Source organism: Salmo salar, chromosome ssa14 (assembly GCF_905237065.1).
Source record: "Salmo salar chromosome ssa14, Ssal_v3.1, whole genome shotgun sequence".
Taxonomy (NCBI): domain Eukaryota; kingdom Metazoa; phylum Chordata; class Actinopteri; order Salmoniformes; family Salmonidae; genus Salmo; species Salmo salar.
In genome coordinates this window covers 59,025,162-59,047,152 of record NC_059455.1, presented here as the reverse complement: position 1 = coordinate 59,047,152, position 21,991 = coordinate 59,025,162, and the positions used below count along the sequence as shown (strand labels likewise).

Below are 21,991 nucleotides of genomic sequence, written 5' to 3'. Positions count from 1 at the left end.
GAGAAAAAAGATAAATAATAGATAAATAATAACAAGGAATAAATACACATTGAGTAATGATAACTTGGCTATATACACAGGGTACCAGTACCGAGTCCATGTGCAGGTGTACGATGTAATTGAGGTAGAGATACAGTACCAGTCAAAAGTTTGGACACACCTACTCAGTCAAGGGTTTTTCTTTATTTTTACTATTTTCTAAATTGTAGAATAATAGTGAAGACATCCAAACTATGAAATAACACATATGGAATCATGTAGTAACCAAACAAGTGTTAAACAAATCAAAATACAATTTACATTTTAGATTCTTCAAAGTAGCCACCCTTTGCCTTGATGACACTTTGCACACTCTTGGCATTATCTCAACGAACCATGCTTTTCCAACAGTCTTGAAGGAGTTCCCACATATGCTGATTTCACACCCTGACCTGAGAGAGCCTTTTTTATGTCTCTATTTAGGTTTGGTCAGGGTGTGATTTGGGTGGGCATTCTATGTCCTTTTTTCTATGCTTTGTATTTCTTTGTTTTGGCCTGGTATGGCTCTCAATCAGGGACAGCTGTACATCATTGTCGCTGATTCGGAGTCATACTTAGGCAGCCTGTTTTCCTTTGGGGTTTGTGGGTAGTTAATTTCGGTTTAGTGTTTTGCACCTGACAGAACTGTTTGGCTGTCGGTTTCTTGTTTTTTTTGTTTAAAGTGTTCTATCTTTAATAAATTCATGATGAGCACTAACCACGCTGCGCCTTGGTCTACTCTCTTCAACGACGGCCGTTACAGATGAGCATTTGTTGGTTGCTTTTCCTTCACTCTGCTGTCCAACTCATCCCAAACCATCTCACGCTGGTAGGCCGTCATTGTAAATAAGAATTGTTCTTAACTGACTTGCCTAGTTAAAAAAAGGTTAAATCATTAAAAAAAATGTTTATTGTCATGAGGTCAGGTGATTGTGGAGGCCAGGTCATCTGATGCAGCACTCCATCACTCTCCTCCTTCGTCAAATAGCCCTTACACAGCATGACGGTGTGTTGTCATTATCCTGTTGAAAAACAAATGATAGGCCCTCTAAGCGCAAACCAGATGGGATGGCGTATCACTGCAGAATGCTGTGGTAGCCATGCTGGTTAAGTGTGCCTTGAATTCAAAATAAATCCCAGACAGTGTCACCAGCAAAGCACCCCCACACCATCACATCTCCTCCTCCATACGGTGGGAACTACACATGCGGAGATCATCCGTTCACCTACTCTGTGTCTCACAAAGACACAGCGGTTGGAACCAAAAATCTAAAATTTGGACTCATCAGACCAAAGGACAGATTTCCACTGGTCTAGTGTCCATTGCTCGTGTTTCTTGGTGCAAGCAAGTCTCTTTTTCTTATTGGTGTCCTTTGGTACTGGTTTCTTTGCAGCAATTTGACCATGAAGGCCTGATTCACGCAGTCTCCTCTGAACAGTTGATGTTGAGATGTGTCTGTTACTTGAACTCTGTGAAGCATTTATTTGGGCTGCAATTTCTGAAGCTAGTAACTCTAATGAACTTATCCTCTGCAGCAGAGGTAACTCTCAGTCTTCCTTTCCTGTGGCAGTCCTCATGAGAGGCAGTTTCATCATAGCGCTTGATGGTTTTTGCGACTGCACTTGAAGAAACTTTTAAAGTTCTTGAAATTCTCCGCAATGACTAACCTTCATGTCTTAAAGTAATGATGGACTGTCATTTCTCTTTGCTTATTTGAGCTGTTCTTGCAATAATATGGACTTGGTATTTTACCAAATAGGGCTATCTTCTGTATACCACCCCTACCTTGTCACAACACAACTGATTGGCTCAAACGCATTAAGAAGGAAAGAAATTCCAAAAATGTACTTTTAACAAGGCACACCTGTTAATTGAAATGCATTCCAGGTGACTACCTCATGAAGCTGGTTGAGAGAATGCCAAGCGTTTGCAAAGCTGTCATCAAGGCAAAGGGTGGCTACTTTTAATAATCTAAAATATATTTTGATTTGTTTGACTTTTTTGGTTTCTACATGATTCCATGTGTTATTTCATAGTTTTAAAGTCTTCACTATTATTCTACAATGTAGAAAACAGTAAAAATAAAGAAAAACCCTTTAATGAGTAGGTGTGTCCAAACTTTTGACTGTTACTGTATATAGTGCATTCTGAAAGTATTCAGACCCCCACATTTTGTTACGTTACAGCCTTATTCTAAAATTGATTAAACTGTTTTTTCCCTCATCAATATACCCCATAATGACAAAGCAAAACAGGTTTTTAGAAATTGTTGTTAATTTATTACAAATAAAAATCTGAAATATCACATTTACATAAGCATTCAGACCTTTTACTCAGCACTTTGTTGAAGCACCTTTGGCAGCGATTACAGCATTGAGTCTTCTTGGGTATTACACTACAAGCTTGGCACAACTGTATTTGAGGAGTTTCTCACATTCTTCTCTGCAGTTCCTCTCAAGCTCTGTCAGGTTGGATGGGAAGCGTTGCTGCACAGCTATTTTTATGTCTCTCCAGAGATATTAGCTCGGGTTCAAGTCCGGGCTCTGTCTGGGCCATTCAGAGACTTGTCTCGAAGCCACCTGCGTTGTCTTGGCTGTGTGCTTAGGGTCATTGTCCTGTTGGAAGGTGAACCTTCACCTCAGTCTGAGGTCCTGAGCGCTCTGGAGCAGATTTTCATTAAGAATCTCTGTCATGTGCCTTTTACTGAGGAGTGGCTTCCGTCTGGCCACTCTACCATGAAGGCCTTATTAGTGGAGTGCTGCAGAGATGGTTGTCCTTCTGAAAGAACTCTGGAGCTCTGTCAGAGTAACCATTGGGTTCTTGGTCACCTCCCTAACCAAGGCCCTTCTCCCCAAATTGTGCAGTTTGGCCGGGCGGCCAGCTCTAGTTAGAGTCTTGGTTGTTCCAAACTTTTACCATTTAAGAAATGAGGCCACTGTGTTCTTGGGGACCTTCAATGCTGCAGAAATGTTTTGGTACCCTTCCCCAGATATGTACCTCGACACAATCCTGTCTCGGAGCTCTACGGACAATTCCTTAGACTTCATGGCTTGGTTTTTGCTCTAACATGCACTGCCAGCTGTGGGAACTTATATAGACAGGTGTGTGCCTTTCCAAAGCACATTCAATCAATTTGAATTTATCACAGGTGGACTCCAATTAAGTTGTAGAAACATCTCAAGGATGATCAATGGAAACAGAATGCACCTGAGCTCAATTTTGAGTCTCATAGCAAAGGGTCTGAATAATTACGTAAATATTATTTTCAATAAATTTGCAACAATTTCTAAAAACCTGTTTTCGCTTTGTCATTATTGGGTATTGAGTGTAGATTGATGAGGGAAAAAAATTATTGAATCCATTTTAGAATAAGGGTATAACGTAACAAAATGTGGAAAAACTGAATGGGTTTTAATATTTTCCAATTGCACTGTATATATAGGTTGGGATAAAGTGACTAGGCAACAGGATAGATAATCACCTCAGCTACCGTGGCAGATTGCACAAAAATGGGCAGACAGAGACAATATTTTAACAAAGCATAGATCAAGAGGGGCCTCTGAAAAATAAATCTCCAATGCAGAGACAAACATAAAAACCATGAGAAGGACAAAGTGTTCCTGTATTTTTTTATGCACGGCCCTCTTTGTCCCTCAGCTCTGATTCATTCACGAGGAACGGCCAAGCTGCTCCCATCTACCCTTATTCATTCATTTCTGATTTATTCCTTCCTTAACTAATCAAGGATATGATCATTACTCCGGAAGATGCAGGGGCGAACCCCGAACCCCTTGCAGGTCAGGGGAAGGCTGTGGCACCCATTGTGCTTACAATAGCGACGGTGACTCTCGGATAAAAAATGGTGTTAGATACGCCCTCGCCCTCGACTGATAACCCTCAAGGCCGTTTGTCGATGGACCGGGAGGGAAGAGAGCTCAACAGTGTTGTATAAGGATGGAACTGACGTCAAACACAAGCAAGGATGGTGTCAGAGCTCAGGGCTCATGACACAGAGACAGTGCTGCTGTCCCTCGGGGCATTGGTCTCCCGGCCGGCCAGCCCTGGAAGTGAAGCGGCGACCACACTGCCAGCGGGAGCAGCACAGGAAGTGGAGGGGGGGGGACAAAAGGTCACTGCTAGAGGAATGTGGTGGCCGGGTTCTATTTACGACGTGCTCACCCATTTAGACGCCAGCTTGGTGAGCGGCCAACTTGGAAGGCGAGAGAGCGCCTTGGCTTAAAGGAATGGGAGATGGAAAAGGGAGGGAGATGGAAGCGGGGGGGGGCTTGAGCTGTGTGAGGCTCTGCAGCAAAACAAGAACGGGTGGAGTACGGGTACACCACATTGAGGTTTGCGACGCCACCCAATCAATGGAATTCTCCCATTGTGATTACTAATTAAGGGCATTACTACACATGCAAACAGGGGACAGGCTTACGCTCTTGTCTTTATGCCTCTCTCTCACCTGTTTTTCCATAGCTTGCCTCTTTCTGGAATCGCTTTTGGGAAGAGAGAAGCATTTTGGAAGAGGTCCGCTGCTGGCCGCACTTAAGTTGAGATTCTCATCTGCACATAATTCATTTTCAAAGGGCAGAGGGGCTGCAGAGAGAATCCTTAATTGCGCCGGCAACATAGACAAATGTTTATATCTCGGCCTCTCTAATGAGAAACCCATAATGGATGCAAACAGCACTCACTTGCCTTTCTCTTTCCACTTCCCAGAAATGCACACGGGACAATCCAAAACAGGCCTTTTTGGAGAGCACAACCTCATTCATCAATTCTCCTTTATGCTCGGCATCATGCAATACTCTACTCAGCCATCGACGTAGCCATAAATCACATTTTTATAGAGACTAACATTTGCAGATATTTCTCCATTAGCGGCTCACTCTGTGCTAGGGGGAGGTGTATGGATGCAGGCAATTGTAATGGCCAAGCCTAGAAGAAAGTGATGCACCACTTTATATACTGTATCTCTTCTATTGTAGTGTCATGTATCTTCAAGGATTCCCAGCCCACATGGGCTTATAAGACACTTTATCTGCTGTAGAAAAGTAAAATAATCTCATATACACTGAGTGTACAAAACATTAAGTACCAAAAATGACATACAGTTGAAGTCGGAAGTCACCATACACCTTAGCCAAATACATTTAAACTCAGTTTTTCACAATTCCAGACATTTAACCCTAGTAAGAATTCCCTGTCTTAGGTAAGTTAGGATCACCACTTTATTTTAAGAATGTGAAATGTCAGAATAATAGTAAAGAGAATGATTTATTTCAGCTTTTATTTCATTCATCACATTCCCAATGGGTCAGAAGTTTACATACACTCAATTAGTATTTGGTAGCATTGCCTTTAAATTGTTTAACTTAGGTCAAACGTTTCGGGTATCCTTCCACAAGCTTCCCACAATAAATTGGGTGAATTTTGGCCCATTCCTCCTGACAAAGCTGGTGTAACTGAGTCAGGTTTGTAGGCCTCCTTGCTCGCACACACTTTTTCAGTTCTGCCCACAAATTTTCTATAGGATTGAGGTCAGGGCTTTGTGATGGCCAATCAAATACCTTGACTTTGTTGTCCTTAAGCCATTTTGCCACAACTTTGGAAGTATGCCTGGGGTTAATGTCCATTTGGAAGACCCATTTGCGACCAAGCTTTAACTTCCGGACTGATGTCATGAGATGTTGCTTCAATATATCAACATAATTTTCCTCCCTCATGATGCCATGTATTTTGTGAAGTGCACCAGTCCCTCCTGCAGCAAAGCACCCCCACAACATGATGCTGCCACCCCCGTGCTTCACGGTTGGGATGGTGTTCTTCGGCTTGCAAGCATCCCCCTTTTTCCTCCAAACATATCGATGGTCATTATGGCCAAACAGTTCTATTTTTGTTTCACCAGACCAGAGGACATTTCTCCAAAAAGTACGATCTTTGTCCCCATGTGCAGTTGCAAACCGTAGTCTGGCTTTTTTATGGCGGTTTTGGAGCAGTGGCTTCTTCCTTGCTGAGCGCCCTTTCAGGTTATGTTGATATAGGACTCGTTTTACTGTGGATATAGATACTTTTGTACATGTTTCCTCCAGCATCTTCACAAGGTCCTTTGCTGTTGTTCTGGGATTGATTTGCACTTTTCGCACCAAAGTACGTTCATCTCCAGGAGACAGAAAGCTTCTCCTTACTGAGCTGTATGACGGCTGCGTGGTCCCATGGTATTTATACTTGCGTACTATTGTTTGTACAGATGAACGTGGTACCTTCATGCGTTTGGAAATTGCTCCCAAGGATGAACCAGACTTGGAGGTCTACAATTTTTGGCTGATTTCTTTTGATTTTCCCCTGATGTCAAGCAAAGAGGCACTGAGATTGAAGCTAGGCCTTGAAATACATCCACAGGTACACCTCCAATTGACTCAAATGATGTCAATTAGCCTATCAGAAGCTTCTAAAGCCATGACATCATTTTCTGGAATTTTCCAAGCTGTTTAAAGGCACAGTCAACTTAGTGTATGTAAACTTCTGACCCACTGGAATTGTGATACAGTGAATTATAAGTGAAATAATCTGTCTCTAAACAATTGTTGGAAAAATGACTTGTGTCATTCACAAAGTAGATGTCCTAACCGATTTGACAAAACTATAGTTTGTTAACAAGAAATATGTGGAGTGGTTGAAAAACAATGACTCCAACATAAGTGTATGTAAACTTCCGACTTCAACTGTAGACTGACCAGGTGAATCCAGGTGAGAGCTATGATCCATTATTGATGTCACTTGTTAAATCCACTTCAATCAGTGTAGATGAAGGGGAGGAGACTGTTTAAAGAAGGCCTTGAGACAACTTGAGACAAAGCCTTGAGACAACTGAGACATGGATTGTGTATGTGTGCCATTCAGAGGGTGAATGGACAAGACACAATGGTTAAGTGCCTTTGAACGGGGTATGGTAGCAAGTCCCAGGCACACCGGTTTGTGTCAAGAACTGCAACGCTGCTGGGGTTTTCACGCTCAACAGTTTCCCGTGTGTATCAAGAATGGCCAACCACCCAAAGGACATTGAGCCAACTGTGGGAAGCATTGGAGTCAACATGGGCCAGCATCCCTGTGGAACGCTTGACACCTTGTAGAATCCATGCCGAAATGAATTGAGACTGTTCTCAGGGCAAAATTATTACGTATGTGTTTTCCCAGGATTCAAATCCACTATCCTGACATTGCAAGCATCATGCACTACCAACTGAGCTACAGAACACAAATATAAACTGGATGACAGGTGTTATTGAGGAACAACAACAGGCAGCTGAGAAGAGAACAAAACCGTGGGAGCCGATTGTCTCATCTAATTTCGTACAATCCAGTGTGGCGTTGAACTGCCAGGCCGGCTTGCGAATCTCAGCCTCCGCGTCCTTATCTCCTGGCAGAGGAAACGGAGGTCCTTCAAAGGGCTGAGGTCATTTCCTCTGCCTCGGGGCTCATAAAGGAAATGATATAATGTCTCCATTCGGTCAGCCCCTGCTTTCCTTCAAATGCCTGAGCTGCCCTTTTCATGTTTTTTTTTCGGGACAGCAAATTAGTGGTTTCGGTTCCCCCAGACCCTCAGATTAAGCTAACCCACATCTCACTTCTACTAAATGAAAAACATCCAAAGGGAAGCAGGAGGGAACAATACAGGGACAGAGGGAGAGAATGCCTCCCCTCTTACCCACAGAGCTTGACGGCCCTTAAGCCTTTCACAACTTCCTGTTCCCATTACTCTCCGGTCGGTCCAGGGCGTCAGCAATGGGAAGATGGAGAGGCTCATTCAGAGCCCGCACGATGCAGAGGTGGAAGGCAGTCACGCTGTGATGCTAGGCAGACGGAGGATTGATAGATCTGCTGCTGGTTGCTGCAGGAGCCATAGAGTCCTAAGGCAGATGGATGAGTGTGTGGGTGGGGGTGTAGGCTGCGTGTGTGGAGGAGGCGAGAGGCTCTAGTACGCTAGCCTAAATGTGATTATGCACTCTGTGTTTTACAGAGTGCAAAAATGTGGAATGTACATGTGTGTGTTATTCTACGTGCATGTGTGCATTAATGTACATATGTGTATGCAAGCTCAGTGGTGGAAAACGTACCCAATTTTCATACTTGGGGCGGCAGGTAGCCTAGTGGTTAGAGCGTTGGACTCGTAACCGAAAGGTTGCAAGATCGAATCCCCGAGCTGTACAAGGTAAAAATATGTCGTTCTGCCCCTGAGCAAGACAGTTAACCCACTGTTCCTAGGCCGTCATTGAAAATAAGACTTGCCTAGTTAACTAAAGGTAAAATAAATAAATAAATAAATACTTGAGTAAAAGTAAAGATACCTTAATAGAAAATGACTCAAGTGAAAGTCACCCAGTAAAATCCTACTTGATTAAAAATCTAAAAGTATTTGGTTTTGAATACACTTAAGTATCAAAAGTAAATGGAATTGCTAAAATACTTAAGTATCAAAAGTAAAAGTAAAAGTATAAATCATTTCAAATTCCTTATATTAAGCAAACCAGATGGCACCATTTCCTAGTTATTTTTATTTATGGATAGCACGCTCCAACACTCAGACATCATTTACAAACGAAGCATGTGTTTAGTGAGTCCACCAGATCAGAGGCAGTAGGGATGACCAGGGATGTTCTCTTGATATGTATGTGAATTAGACCATTTTCCTATCCTGCTAAGCATTCAAAAATGTAACGAGTACTTTTGGGTGTCAAGGATGTAGTAAAAAGTATATCATATGTAGTAAAAAGTATATCATTTTATTTAGGAATGTAGTGAAGTAAAAGTATTCAAAAATGTAAATATAAAGTAAAGTACTGATACCCATAAAAATGACTTAAGTAGTCCTTTCACATATTTTTACTGAAGTACTTTACACCACTGTGCATGCTTGCGTGAATGTGTGTGTATAATGAGTGCATCCATGCATGCGTGATTGTGTGGAGTGCATTTGTTTGTGTGTGTGTGGGGTACATCAGTGCCCAGCATAACTTGGTCTCTCTACAACAAACAGGTTCCTCTCCCACGCTTCTATCTCAGTGTATCTCGCATTTCTTAATCTTTCCCTGAGATGACCGGTTGCTGACCTCTTGCACCCTCCCCTTTTCTTGCGCTTTGCTGTATGCTCACTGAGCTGAACTAAATACAAATAACACAGGAGAGGAGGGAGGGAGGATTGGCCTGGTTTGTTCCAGGCTCGGTGTCTGCCTGGTGGTGCCACCGTGTTGAAAAAGCACTGCCTCTGACATTTAAACAAGCACCAGGTCAAAAGGGCAGACGACTGAAAACAAAGTGATACTGGATCAGGGCGACGCAGTGTTCTTTTTATGATGGATACGAAACCTGCTCCAACCCGTACCTACCTTCCTGCATTCACCTTTACAGGGATGGAGAGGAGGAGAGAGCATCTTTTGAAAGGAAAAATCTGTTTAGAAGCAGATTGAGTAGACTAGAGTAACCTCTGAACATTGATGTTATCATAAAAAAAGTTGTGTGGGTATGTTACAACATTGGTCTCTCACTAGAAGAAAATCATTTCAGTTTAAGAAATAAAATGCTGGTCAGGGTCAAGGAAAAAAAACACACAGGCCCTCTGTATCAAGCTCTCTAAAATCTGAAATATATTGCACATGTATTTCAACATCAGTATGAAAGGAATGAGGCCCTGTCTGTCAATAGTGATCAGAGACATGGGTTACATGGTAGGGGTAAGCCAGAGATCTGCATTTATACAGAAACACATGGCTTCTGATGAGGCCTTGGAGCTATTGTGGTCTCTCTTCCTTTCTTCCTCTCTCTCCCCTCTTTCTGTCCTACTCTCTCTTCCCCTCCCTCAGTGCACAGGGCTGGACCATCATTTCCACTTGTAAAATACAGATGCTTATGCTTGGCTCTTGGCATCTCGGCAGCGCTGCATTCCAGGCAGGTGAGGTATGGGAAACTGGTCTCCCCCACCCGCCAGTGCAGAGCAGAGTGCCTGGCCCTGCAGAGCATAACTCACCAGGCCAGTGCCCTGGACACAGAGAGGCTCTACTGTATTTCATCTCCACACCCTGCGATTTACTTCACACCTCTGCTGTATCCTTATACTCCCTCAATCCTCTCTTCCTGTTTTCCACGACCCATGGGTCCATCCTTCCTCCAAATAAGGGGCCCAGGCTGATTTCTGATTGCCTACATGAGTCACCAGCAACAAATTGACATTTTAGTCATTTAGCAGACGCTCTTATCCTTACAGGAGCAAATAGTGTGAAGTGCCTTGCTCAAGGGCACCTCAACAGATTTCTCACCTACTGTAGATGTCTCTGCGATTCGAACCAGTGACCTTTTGGTTACTGGCCCAACGCTCTTAACCGCTAAGCTACCTGCCACCACCTTTCCCTCTACATCTGACCCGTCACACAACGGGCAGGTTCCATCCAGGTAAGGACGGGTAGGAAGGCGGCATCACCTTGAAGGGGGCAACAATACCGAGTAAGAAAGCCGCAAAAAACAATTACAAGTATTGATGGAACTTCAATAGCGCTTAAACAGTGCTGCCAGGCACCTCAGGACTAATCCGTTCTTTTTCTCCCCCTCTACCGCTGGCCATTAAATGGGTCTACACACCATACGCAAACGGAGCTGCCGCTGAATTTCTGGAATGGACCGTATACGACACTCCGTCGCTCTGTTTTGTGTAGAGTGTGTAGCAGGCTTAAGAGGAGAGTGAACAAAAGGAAAACTACTGAAGTGTATTTACAGTACTGTACCAGCTAAGGCTGAAGCGGGGAATATGTCTACGAATAGCTTGAGATGTAAGACAAGAGCGATAGTAAAGAATGTTTAACTACATCGTACTTGCCTGTTAGCCTTCTAATTGGATATGTGTACTTGATTAAGCACTTAAAAAAAGTTGCCGCTAATATGACGGCTCCGTAGTTCAGTTTGATGTGTCAACGTGACACTCCTAGTGAGTGTACAGACAGCACGGGCTAATGCTGTTTTCCAAGACCCGGGAGAAAGAGGAGGAGATAAAAGAGTCTACGGAGACGTAGCTAGGGAGGGGTTGCACAACAACTGCCAATCCTCTGACGCCCTTCCAGCGAGCGAGCTTCATCGCAGGGCCTAGTCATTTACCTCCATCCTTCCTCCAGCTAGCGCTAACTGCTAAATCATTGATTTACGACATGCAGGTGCTTTCTTGACTGAGGTCTGTGCTAATGCCAGGGCTTGGCTCCGAACGCTTCCTATGACAACATCTGCTTTGAAGAGTGATCGTTGCGCCGCGGACGGTGGCAGACACAAGGCTCAGTGTGCATCCCAAATGGCACCCTATTCCCTACATAGTGCCCTGGTCAAAAGTAGTGCACTACCTAGGGAATATGGTGCCATTTGGGATAGAGTTACCTTGGTGACGTACCTTTGCACTGGTTGGTGTTCTTGTCCAGGATGGCCTTGGTTGACACTATTTTCCCATATCTGTGAAGAGCAGAGAGAAGCAGAATTACTAGGTGGAATGGTTCTAGAACATAACATCGGGAATATTCTTAGGATTCAGTAATGCTATTACCATTATAGTAGGCTATTTTGTCCTCTCTCAATTCTCTAACCTCCACTTGGCCTAAAAATGTATAAATGTAGTGAGGCACGATTGCTCTCTTGATAACCATTACTGCTGTTGGGAAATAAACATAGGGGAAGTTAACACATCGGGAATATCTACTACCACTTCATCTCTCCCATTAATCAAACAACTGCACTTTGACTTGATGTGGTAAAAACTCATCGTTATGGACTGTGTGGACTCGAGGATGACGGCATCAGGCAGCTCTCTCTCTCTCTCTGTGTGTGTGTGTGTGTGTGTGTGTGTGTGTGGGAAATAGAGCTTCTCTCTCAGTACATAGGGAAGTGTGGAGCTTCCTGGCCCATATTTCACCAGCGGGGGATAATTGTGCCATTTCTCAACGCACAGTGAAGTCTCTATTTACTGCATGCTGCGGTGGGGTGGGTGGCAGGTATGAACTGATGAGCACAAAGAGGAAAACTACAGGCTGACACTCAGCCTCCTGGATACCAATCAGACTGTTGTCTTGACGGGATAGAGATGCAGGGGAATTTGACGGTGGGTGCGTCCCAAATGGCACCAGTTCCCAATATGCCTGGGTCAAAAGTAGTGTGCCTTTAAGGGAACAGGGCGCCATTAGGGACGCTGCCCTGCAGGCGGAAACTTAGCCTCATTGATACCAATCAGTCGATTGTATTTTATGGGAGTGAGAGACACAGGGTAATTTGACTTACCTGGTAAGAAATATCAACAGGGATTTGTAATCACCGAGGGAGTTTGAGGGCGTCTCCCAAGAGCAATAGAAAAGGTTGGATTCAACATGGGGTTGGTGCATATATTTGATGGCATTGACATACTCAAAGCAAACATTGTTTGTTTGTTATTGATGTTGCACTGTTGAGGAAAAAGCCTGCAAGTAAGCATTTCACTGTTTCGTTTACACCTGCTGTATCCTGTGCACGTGACAAATAAATTATGATGAAAAAAAAACTGAACATAAACTAGAAACTCAATGAAGTTACACATCAATTGTAACATTAACGTAGCACTAACTAATGTGTGCATGTGTTTTTTGCGTGTCTGGTTGTGTGTATGTGCGAAAATGGGCAAGAGCGCGCGTGTGTGTGTGTGTGTGTGTGTGTGTGTACAGTCGGCTCGTTCTGGGAAACAGTTAAAAAGGCCTCCGATTGGCATGGAGTTGGGGAAAGTTCTCATTAGAACTTTGTTTGGGTCCACTGGGACCAGGAGACAACTCATCATGGCTCGTCTCATTAATTGTTAAAGATGGTTCATCAATGCTGTGATCTAAAAATACCCTACAAAGACACCAGGCGTGGGATGAAAAGAAAAGGTTGAATCAGGCATCTAGCCCATAATGGAGAATATTGGAAATAAACAGGGAATACAAGCCGTGCACGAGCCATGTATATGTGTTTGTGCATGCGAAGGTGTGTTTGTGTGTGTGTGTGTGTGTGTGGACACCGTCCTGGCGGCTTCTCTTGCATGACTTTGATGTGACAGAGACAGTCCCTGTGAAGCCCAGGTTTAATACTGGTGATGCTGCAGCTCTGCTAGAGCCTGTCTCCTCTAATCCTATTTCAATCACTCTCAGTCTCCGTTATCTCTGTCTTTAATGGTCCTAGTCAGTCCTCACCCAGTCCCTCTCGCTCTTTCCCTCTTTTTCTCTCTCTCTCTCTCGTTCCCTCTCCTCCTCTATCCCTCTCCCAATTCTATCTCTCTCTCCAGTGGCGTAACACAGTTTTGGGGGGCCCCCGCAAGAACTGAGAAGGTATTATTTCTCTCTCGGGAAACAGTTAACTTCCTACAATTCTACTAATTTTGCCATGGGGCAAAGAGAAAAATGTTCATTTTTATATCTCATCTCCTGCTATTCTATACATTTTGCAAAGAGGCTCAGAGAATTTGGCATTTTGAAAGATAATTTCATGCTATTCTACACATATTGCCATGGGGTGTAGAGGAAAATGTGCAGTTTTTCAGCAAATCTCATGGTATTCTACATATATTGAATTGAGGATGAGAGAATTTGGCATTTTTAAAGCTAATTTCCTGCTATTCTACACATATTGCCATGGGGCGGAGAGGACATCCAAACCAGCCTAATTGTAATGAATGGCAGTAGAGGCATAATACTGATTTTAAAACAAATGCATGTGATATATCAGAAATTGTGTAATAGAATTATCGTCAAGCTAAAATATTGTCATATAATCATACATACAGTTTATACGGGTTTCCTACCAGTGTTCTGTATAAACAGCTTCGGAAATATATGTAAACAGACCATAAATGTCTCAATTTATGTTTTCTTGGAAAGCTGAGAGTGCTATTACAGTGAGGGAAAAAGTATTTGATCCCCTGCTGATTTTGTACGTTTGCCCACTGACAAAGAAATGATCAGTTTATAATTTTAATGGTAGGTTTATTTGAACAGTGAGAGACAGAATAACAACAAAAAAATCCAGAAAAACGCATGTCAAAAATGTTATAAATTGATTTGCATTTTAATGAGGGAAATAAGTATTTGACCCCCTCTCAATCAGAAAGATTTCTGGCTCCCAGGCGTCTTTTATACAGGTAACGAGCTGAGATTAGGAGCACACTCTTAAAGGGAGTGCTCCTAATCTCAGCTTGTTACCTGTATAAAAGACACCTGTCCACAGAAGCAATCAATCAATCAGATTCCAAACTCTCCACCATGGCCAAGACCAAAGAGCTCTCCAAGGATGTCAGGGACAAGATTGTAGACCTACAGAAGGCTAGAATGGGCTACAAGACCATCGCCAAGCAACTTGGTGAGAAGGTGACAACAGTTGGTGCGATTATTCGCAAATGGAAGAAACACAAAAGAACTGTCAATCTCCCTCGGCCTGGGGCTCCATGCAAGATCTCACCTCGTGGAGTTGCAATGATCATGAGAACAGTGAGGAATCAGCCCAGAACTACACGGGAGGATCTTGTCAACGATCTCAAGGCAGCTGGGACCATAGTCACCAAGAAAACAAACGGTAACACACTACGCCGTGAAGGACTGAAATCCTGCAGCGCCCGCAAGGTCCCCCTGCTCAAGAAAGCACATATACATGCCCGTCTGAAGTTTGCCAATGAACATCTGAATGATTCAGAGGACAACTGGGTGAAAGTGTTGTGGTCAGATGAGACCAAAATGGAGCTCTTTGGCATCAACTCAACTCGCTGTGTTTGGAGGAGGAGGAATGCTGCCTATGACCGCAAGAACACCATCCCCACAGTCAAACATGGAGGTGGAAACATTATGCTTTGGGGGTGTTTTTCTGCTAAGGGGACAGGACAATTTCACCGCATCAAAGGGACGATGGACGGGGCCATGTACCGTCAAATCTTGGGTGAGAACCTCCTTCCCTCAGCCAGGGCATTGAAAATGGGTCGTGGATGGGTATTCCAGCATGACAATGACCCAAAACACACGGCCAAGGAGTGGCACAAGAAGAAGCACATTAAGGTCCTGGAGTGGCCTAGCCAGTCTCCAGACCTTAATCCCATAGAAAATCTTTGGAGGGAGCTGAAAGTTCGAGTTGCCAAACGTCAGCCTTGAAACCTTAATGACTTGGAGAAGATCTACAAAGAGGAGTGGGACAAAATCCCTCCTGAGATGTGTGCAAACCTGGTGGCCAACTACAAGAAACGTCTGACCTCTGTGATTGCCAACAAGGGTTTTGCCACCAAGTAAGTCATGTTTTGCAGAGGGGTCAAATACTTATTTCCCTCATTAAAATGCAAATCAATTTATAACATTTTTGACATGCGTTTTTCTGGATTTTTTTTGTTATTCTGTCTCTCACTGTTCAAATAAACCTACCATTAAAATTATAGACTGATCATGTCTTTGTCAGTGGGCAAACGTACAAAATCAGCAGGGGATCAAATACTTTTCCCCCTCACTGTATATGATCAAATGTGGTATGCCAGTGTCTCTTTCCCCCTCTTCCTCTCACTCTTTCTCCCTTCTTCTTTCTCTCGCTTTCTCTCTCTCTCTCTGGCAATCATTCCACTGCCATATCCAATCAATAATTAGGGATGACGATACTAAAAAAGGACACCCGCCCAATAAAAATACAAGTTTTTAAAAATACAAGTTTGGTTCTATGTCGTTGAACATTGTACAAATTGAGGCAACTGTAAAAGATGTAATTCGTTCAAAAGTTTTCTAGGAATTGAAGTATGATGCGTAGCCTCAACTGCAGCTTCTACTTTTTGGGTAGAGGCCTGATGATGAGACATTGGATCATTTGAATCCATTGAATATCTGCATCTCCATTTTCCTCTCTGGGTGAAATGATCCAGGGATATTTCATTTCCGCCATTGCGCTGGGGGTGAAGTGGTTCTTACATTGAGAGCAGGCCAGAGCCAGCACATATCACTGGTGCAGCTTTGCAGGAGGAGTGAGGGAGACTGGCGGACCACCCAAGTGTGGCGTTGTCCCCCTTCTGGCTCTCCAAAGGCCCTCGCTGTCTGTATGTCTGTTTGCTGCAGTAGACGTGTGAAGTGGCATGACAGGTAGGTGGGAAACAGCTCCAGGCAGTTTCTGCTCCATGTCTGTGTTTCCCTATCTTCCTTCTGCTGACCACATGGTATAACCACAACCTCTTGGGGATACAGTCACATTCTCTCCTCTGTGTGTGTGTGTGTGTGTGTGTGTGTGTGTGTGTGTGTGTGTGTGTGTGTGTGTGTGTGTGTGTGTGTGTGTGTGTGTGTGTGTGTGTGTGTGTGTGTGTGTGTGTGTGTGTGTGTGTGTGTGTGTGTGTGTGTGTGTGTGTGTAAACACCCCAGGGTATCTGAAGAGGGGTCTGACAGGCCCTTGGGCCCCTAGGTTTGGGGAGGAGTTTGAAAGGAGGAAATTGAAAGAAAGTGATCCTGCTGTGGACCCCAGAGGCAGATGGGGGCCCCTGGCTGTGTGGCGTCTGTATCAGTTCATCTCTGAGTTTGCGTTTATATTACTCAATGTTTGATGGTAATTTAAGAGACAGGTGTCACTGTTGTACGCATATTCTGACTGGACAGGTACGGATAGAGGGAGAGAGAGAGTGGGAGACAGAGGGATAGATTGAAAGCAGGAAAGTGAGAGATGGCGCCAAATACCTTAGTGCAACGCTTCGGTTGAGTTAGTGCCACATTCCGGTTGACCCGCGAGCTCAACCGACCCCCCTCAGAGCTCTAAAGGTGAGCCTGACAGACAGGGGTCACATCACAGCTATTAGTGCTGTGGGCCATTAAGGACTAGGACCAGTTGACCTGGGAGCATGGGAGCTTCATCTATGACTACAGGACAGAGGGTTAAGGGCAGGGGAGGGGACCCAGGTTGTGTTCCAAATGGCACTATATTTCCCTATATAGTGCACTACTTTTGACAAGAGCCTAGGGAGCTATATAGGGAACAGGGTGCCATTTAGGACGCTGGCCCAGTCTCCCAGTGAACTGCAGAGACAGACAGGCAGGTGCTGTGCACTGCTGAACTAGCCTGCTCTATCCTGATGGACACCTGGCAGGGGGGAGACCCGCTGGTCACTCAAGTAGAACTGAATCAAAATCAATCACAAGCCACTCTCCTGAGCTATACTTGTGTACTGTAGAGAGACCTGCCCTTTGAAGATATCCCACAGTATGGCCGCTGCACTACCACTGTACAAGATGTTATAGTTATCGGTTAAGCTCTTCTCTCCCTGCTTCAAGCAGATGATACAATGGTTTTCTGTGAACTGTAGGTCTAAGCTCTTTGGCCCTCCTCACCCTCTGGTCCCACCCACTGTGGAATGTATTCCCATTGCTGGAAGACAACAGTTCTATTTCAAAATGTCATCTTGACATTTCTGCATTAGAAATGAATTATGATTGCTCCCCTGGCAACGACGGCCCTCTGACAAATTGTGACCCGGTGAATTAGGCCAATACTTTGCTGGCTCACTCACGAGATGACATGCCAACTGGCCCAGGGCTGGAGAAAACTCCAAGCTTAGGTTGCATTTCATCCTTACGATTTTATTAGCCACTCATCCGGGATCCGGCCCTTCGTCACCTTTAAGGGGCTCTGACTGAGGCTAGCCTGACAAGTGTCAGCCATGGTTGAGCATCACCAGTGTTAAACAGCAGTGTCGGCCATGGTTGAGCATCACCAGTGTTAAACAGCAGTGTCGGCCATGGTTGAGCATCACCAGTGTTAAACAGCAGTGTCGGCCATGGTTGAGCATCACCAGTGTTAAACAGCAGTGTCGGCCATGGTTGAGCATCACCAGTGTTAAACAGCAGTGTCGGCCATGGTTGAGCATCACCAGTGTTAAACAGCAGTGTCGGCCATTGTTGAGTATCACCAGTGTTAACCTCTCTTGGGTTGGGGGCAGTACTTTGACGTCTGGATGAAGAAGGTGCCCAGATTAAAAAGCCTGCTACTCAGTCCCAGAAGCTAAGATATGCATATTATTAGTAGATTTGAATAGAAAACACTCTTAAGTTTCTAAAACTGTTTGAATGATGCCTGTGAGTATAACAGAACTCATATGGCAGGCAAAAACCTGAGAAAAAATCCAACCAGGAAGGGTGAAAATCTGAGGTTTGTAGTTTTTCAAGTGATTCCCTATCCAATATACAGTGTCTGTGGGGTCATTTTGCACTTCCCAAGGCTTCCACTAGATGTCAACAGTCTTTAGAACATTGTTTCAGGCTTCTACTGTGAATGGGGAGAGAATAAGAGCATATGGAGTCAGATGACTGAGAAAATGACATGAGCTCAGTGGCGCACGCTCACATGAGAGTTAGCTGTGTTCCTTTTCTTTTTTGAAGACAAAGGAATCGTCCGGTTGGAATATTATGGAAGATTTATGATAAAAACATCCTAAAGATTGATTCTATACATCGTTTGACATGTTTCTACAAACTGTAATATACATTTTTGACTTTTCGTCTCTACTCACTGCGCGAGCCCAGTGGATTTGGATTACTCGACTGAACGCGCAAACAAAATGGAGGTATTTGGACATAAAGGATGGACTTTATCGAAACAAATGAACATTTATTGTGGAACTGGGATTCCTGGGAGTTCATTCCGATGAAGATCATCAAAGGTAAGTGAATATTTATAATGCTATTTCTGAGTTTTGTTGACTCCACAAAATGGCGGGTTTGGTTTTGTGACTGAGCGCCGTACTCAGATTATTGCAAATGGTACTTTCGCTGTAAAGCTTTTTTGAAATCTGACACAGCGGTTGCATTAAGGAGAAGTGTATCTATAATTCTTTGAATAACAGTTGAATATTTTATCAACGTTTATGATGAGTATTTCTGTAAATTGATGTGCTCATTCACCGGAAGTTTTGGGAGGCAAAACATTTCTGAACATTACATGCCAATGTAAAATGGGGTTTTTGGATATAAATATGAACTTTATCGAGCAAAACATACATGTATTGTGTAACATGAAGTCCTATGAGTGCCATCTGATGAAGATCATCAAAGGTTAGTGATTAATTTTAGCTGTATTTCTGGTTTTTGTGACACCTCTCCTTGCTTGGAAAATGGCTGTGTGGTTTTTCTTGTCTAGGCGCTGTCCTAACATAATCTGATGTTATGCTTTCGCCGTTAAGCCTTTTTGAAATCGGACAATGTGGTTGGATTAACGAGAAGTGTATCTTTAAATGGGATATAATAGTTGTATGCTTGAGAAATTTTAATTATGAGATTTTTGTTGTTTTGAATTTGCCGCCCTGCTATTTCACTGGCTGTTGAATATTGTGTCCCGCGGGTGGGATGCTATAGCGTCCCACATACCCCAGAGAGGTTAAACAGCAGTGTCGGCCATGGTTGAGTTAGCACCTGCAGCTGACCTGAGAATGATTAAGTGGTGATGTCCTTGTCAACCCAGGATCTGTATCAGGCCAAAAATAACACGCACACTCTGAATGCACACTCTGAAGGCACACACACACACACAGGATAATGCATTTCTGACAGGTAGTGCTGGTGAAAGATGCTGGCCGATCATCAGATTGGAACTCACCACAGAGATCTCCACCCACAGGGAGGGCAGGAGGGAGAGAAAGAACGAAAAGGAGAGAGCAAGAGAGAGAGAGGGGGATTGGGAGAGAGAGAGAGAACAAGAGCGAGAGAGTGAGAGAACAAGAGGACGTGAGAGAGAGAACAAGAGAGAGTGAACAACTACAGTGGCTCCACTATAGATATGGAGTGCTTTTAATGGAGTGAGTGGGAGAGAAAAATAGCAGTGTGTTTGTACATATGTGTGTGTGTTTAATAGAATGAGTAATAGGCGTATGGCTATTTTCCACAGTACCACAGTTCTCTTTCAGGCTTCAGCGTTCCAAAATAGCTCCTGTTTGTCCACGGCCGTCTACAACCTGTCAAGCCGACATTCCACGCATTTCTGTCTGACACGCACAAATGAACATATCTCATCTGTGCTGCTTTCTCCACACTACTCCAGATGAAAGGGAAAGAGCGAGAAAGAGGGGGAAGGGATGGAGAGTGTCAAAGCAGCTGGGAGGGAAACGGCTTCCTGCCCTCACGTCGATCAGTCTTAAGGCTGACGGCTGCTGCACCTGTAATGGATGGAGTGGAGCTTTAATTGGACATTTTAGTCATTTAGCAGACACTCTTATCCAGAGTGACTTACGGTTAAGTGCTTTGTTCAAGGGCACATCGGCAGATTTCTCTCTGGAATTCGACCCAGCGACCTTTCGGTTACTGGCCCAATGCTCTTAACCGCTAGGCTACCCGCCGCTTCCCAGCAGAGTGGGTGTACTGGCTGTAAAGAGACAAACAGAAGGAGTGCCTATGAAAAGCCAAGCTGTCCCGATACCATGTATACAGTAATAGGGGGATGAATAATGTAGGAGATTGCCTGGGGGCATATCAGCCACTGCACAGCAACTGCTCTTCAAATCAATGTTGTGGAGGATACAACATATTAGTTCGGTCTGGGCATTCCTGCGGTTGTCCCACTGCCTCAGAGGTTAAGCGCCGCTATCTCGGTCCGTTCTGAAGGACGTGCGGCGGAGTTGGTTGACTGGACGGAGAAGGAGAGAGAGAGGGAGAGACGGAGAGAGCGAGAAAGGGCCAGGAAAGGCGGAGCTGGACTGAAAGTGTAGGGCGACGATGACGGAGGCGAAAGAGCCGAGGCTGGGCTGACTGGAGTGTCTTTTCTCACACTTCATCTCTTTGGCAGTTTGTTGAAAAGGAGCCCGTGGGATCGGGGAGGCTCTGATAGCCGGCCGGTTCGTGTCAACAGAGGGCCTCTGAGAGTCATGAGGGATAATGTGGCGCTTCGGATCGCAGAGGCTCTGTGGAACAGGTGGTCCCAGGGTCACCCCCCCCTCCTTCCTCTGCTGTGTGGAGCTCCGAACCCCTCACTCCCCACTCTCTCACTCCTCCATCCCTCACCACACATGGGAAAGTTTTTTTGGACAATTGGCGGTGATTAGCTCTTGATTTGGGTTTCTCTCCGTTTGATCAGGCGAGGGAAAGCAATGTGATAGAGAACACAGCTGTAGCTGGTCCGCGGCTTAAATGGGGTGCAGAGATCCAGAAGGGCGGGACGGATGAAAGCAGGAGGTAGGGGAAAACAAAGAAGTCAAAAGGGAGGAGGACGGAAGGGAGGGAAGCTCTGGGGTCCTTTACAATGTACGTTTTTGAGTTATGGATTTAGGCCACTGGCAGGGAAAATTTGAACTCGAATGCTTCTGTTATTCCAGGTGTGGGCCCTATGTCTGGTCTGGAGCGCCTTGTATAAAAATGCTCTTTACTCAAAAGAACCAGCGGGCTGGTTCAGCCCCTCTACCTCTCCTGGGTGGTGGACTGCAACAAGAAAACCCCGGGGCTGCCCAATCGCTTGGTAGTGAAATGGATCATAAAGTCTCCCGTTGCCCAAGGGGGTTCGGGGGTTAGCGTTGGATACACACCCCATGGGTGGGTTATGCTTGGCCCTGTGCCCCACCTGCCTGGCTTGGTCCAGGCATTTTTCTTACGGTAATGGCTGTTCCATCCAGGTTTCTCTTGCTCTGGGTGTTCAGCCAAACCCCCTTCTCTGGCTGCTTCTCCATGCCCATATATCAGGCTGATGGTTCTGGAGCGCTACAGATTCAGCCAATTGAATAAAATAGATTAAGCACACTCCCAAATCCCATTAATTGCTCTTCCAACTGCGTATAATTAAAACCTCCGTGGCCATTGTTGTTATTGACTCCCTTTTCTTTTGGCTATGTTTGAAGTAGCAGAGGAAGTTGTAGTAGGTGAGCGTTAGGACTCTTAGGAGACTGTAGCTCGCTGTATCGTTACGTTCATAGAGCGGGGTTCATTTTCATGTAGGAGCGGCCGCAGCAATTTGAGAGAACTTTGG

The 21,991-nt window shown here is 44.6% G+C and overlaps 1 protein-coding gene across 1 annotated transcript in view; it reads right to left on the bottom strand.

The window, feature by feature from the left end:
- LOC106570076 (RNA-binding motif, single-stranded-interacting protein 3) overlaps nucleotides 1-21,991 on the bottom strand; it is a 226,843-nt gene that overhangs the window by 158,448 nt on the left and 46,404 nt on the right. Inside the window, exon 3 of the mRNA XM_014142038.2 lies at nucleotides 11,448-11,506. Within this exon, the coding sequence (XP_013997513.1) occupies nucleotides 11,448-11,506 (59 nt within the window). The remainder of the gene's footprint in view (nucleotides 1-11,447; nucleotides 11,507-21,991) is intronic.